General features: G+C 40.1%; 1 protein-coding gene across 1 annotated transcript in view; it reads right to left on the bottom strand.

The window, feature by feature from the left end:
• The window catches only part of LOC122267534 (uncharacterized), a 10986-nt gene that overhangs the window by 915 nt on the left and 7571 nt on the right, over positions 1-2500 (bottom strand). Inside the window, exons 2-3 of the mRNA XM_043037574.2 lie at positions 1514-2311; positions 1-1352 (exon numbers count right to left, since the gene is read on the bottom strand). The exon at positions 1-1352 is cut by the window's left edge and continues 915 nt beyond it. Of these exons, the coding sequence (XP_042893508.1) occupies positions 634-1352; positions 1514-2066 (1272 nt within the window). The 5' untranslated portion in view covers positions 2067-2311 and the 3' untranslated portion in view covers positions 1-633. The remainder of the gene's footprint in view (positions 1353-1513; positions 2312-2500) is intronic.

The following is a 2500-nucleotide window of genomic DNA, read 5'->3' as shown; positions in this document are numbered from 1 at the left end:
CATTTTTTTTGCGCAACTATCACTAGAGGCGCTCTGATGAACAAACATCAATAAATATATAAATAAGTGAAAGTTGTGTGTGTGTGTGTGTGTGTGTGTGTGTGTGTGTGTGTGTGTGTGTGTGTGTGTGTGTGTGTGTGTGTGTGTGTGTGTGTGTGTGTGTGTGTGTGTGTGTGTTTGTCTGTGTGCTGTTAAATAAATAAGTAAATGAATATGTAAAACTATATATTAATGTAGATATATACTTATACATACATACAAATACACATACACACATATGCAAATACATTTATATAAAATTACGTTAACATACGTTAATGCGTGTGTGAATATGATATATATATATATATATATATATATATATATATATATATATATACACATATATACATATATACATACATACACACATACATGCATGCATGTGTATATATAAACACATACAGTCACAGAAAGAGAGAGAAGTGTGGTGTGTGTGTGTATGTCACTGTGTGAAACAAAAGATCAGTCGAAACGTCTAAACAAGATTCAGAGATACTTCAAGGACTCCAGATGTCTTCCAGCTACTGTAACATCACACATGCACATACGCACACATAAACGCCTGCAAGCATATATCAGTTGGATAAATATTCAGAATAAATTCCAATGCTCAGACTGACAGTGTAAAAGGACTGAGGATGAAGAAGGGTCACTGTCGAGAGCATGGGATGGGTGTGGCGGGAAGTCATCAGTAACTCCAAGAAGTTCACGTGCCGACTCTGCCAAAATGTCTGAGGAAGTATGGGGCAGTATGTCACTCGGAGGCGGAATCAAAATCTCCTGTGACGGATGAATTAATTCTTTTTTAAGTGGTTGTTTTGTTTGGCTTTGGCACGGCGTATTACGGAGGAGTTCCAAATCAGCGGCCAGTGTTCTCTGGGCTACGCTTCTCTGGACCTTATCAGCAAGCTTCTCCATTAGAGCTCGACGTTCAGGAGAAACGACGGTTTCCTTTGGGGGCGGTGATTCAGCTGGAGGTGTCCGAGGCGTTGACACTTTAGATGTGTTGGCGAGCGAGACTGACGGCCTACCTTCCACGCTTGCCATGGTAGCCGAAGCGAGCGCAGCCAAGCGACGTTTTTCTTTTCTGCGTTCATTTTCACGTTTTGTGCGTTCCGGGTCACTCAGCCGTGCCGCTGCTCGCCGCAAGCGTCTTCTAGCATTAGAGAAAAAATTCTTGACAGTGAGGTGATGCAGTCCTAATTCTGAAGCAATATGAAGTACGAGACCTCTGGATGGTTTATCTGTTACGCTGAAGATGTCGTCGAGCGCCCGTCTCTGCAGGGGGCCAATCTTGCCTTTTGTGTTCCCTGTAGTAGCAAATAAGTAAACACCATTATTAGTCTCGTGATCTAGTACACCAAGAAAATAAATCAGTATCCACATTTCAAAACACTATTATACAACTAACAAGTATATAACACAATTCAAATGTTTCTCTACTGACATTTTTTTTCCCCGGACAACTCACCTTCGTCCCAACTTTTTTCAGTAGAGAGTTGTTTTGTGTCTGTGATGCCGACTTCTTGGTTGAGAGAGTCTGGTGCACTTCCGAAGTCAAAGGAAAGGGCTTGGGAGTCTTCTGTACTGATGCTATAAGCACTTCCCGAGAAGCAGTCGTTACTTGATGCATCGTCCTCAAACCCAAGTTCATTTAGAATAGGTTTAACGTCTTCGTCATATAAGTTCCTCTCAAACTCATGTGATTGAATATCGTCTATAAAAGGTTTTCTGTCTTCTTCAAGAGGTTCCATATAATGGTCATATAGTACAATTGCATTGTCATATCCTGCGGGATCATATACAGTTGCCGTGAGGACAGTGGTTGGGGTGGAAGACTCTATAGACTCGTGTTTCTGAGATAAACCATAATATGAGTCATTTGACAGTCCTGTATCAAAGTATTCAAAGTCTGTATGTTTGATGGCATACTCTGCAAGGTCATCCAAGGGCGAGACTGACATATTTTCATCATCTACTGCCAGTCCTCCTGTCGCACTGAGAAGTTCCAACTGAGTTAACATTTTTGCTGGTTCTGAATTAGGTTTAGAGTTCTTGTTTTATTCTTTAACTTTGTTTCCTCTAGTGCCAAGAACAGGGGAAATAAAGAACCGATATCACTCCTTTATACATGCAATTTGCACTGTATGTCAATATGCTGTTTGGAGATTTTTTTCATAATAAAATTCTCGGAGGGGCTTGATGAGAAGAGCAATATATATCGACTTGATTAGATCCTGAAGCCATCCACGTAGTCTTTATAACATATCTGAAAAATAAATATCTGTATCAATATATGCAAACAAATGCTGAAAAAGGAGTGCAGTTATTTGTAATAAAGTACTAAACAATAAAATGCAAAGCTCGCAATGTTTCCCTACAGTCACAATACCCCAACTGATGGTAAATTCATATTGGCGGGAAACCGAAGGAAGAGCATCAATCTATACACAACTAT

This window comes from Penaeus japonicus, unplaced genomic scaffold, assembly GCF_977035675.1.
Source record: "Penaeus japonicus unplaced genomic scaffold, GWHDUDI00000001_assembly GWHDUDI00000020, whole genome shotgun sequence".
NCBI classification, from domain to species: Eukaryota; Metazoa; Arthropoda; class Malacostraca; order Decapoda; family Penaeidae; genus Penaeus; species Penaeus japonicus.
This window is presented reverse-complemented; position numbering and strand designations above follow the sequence as displayed.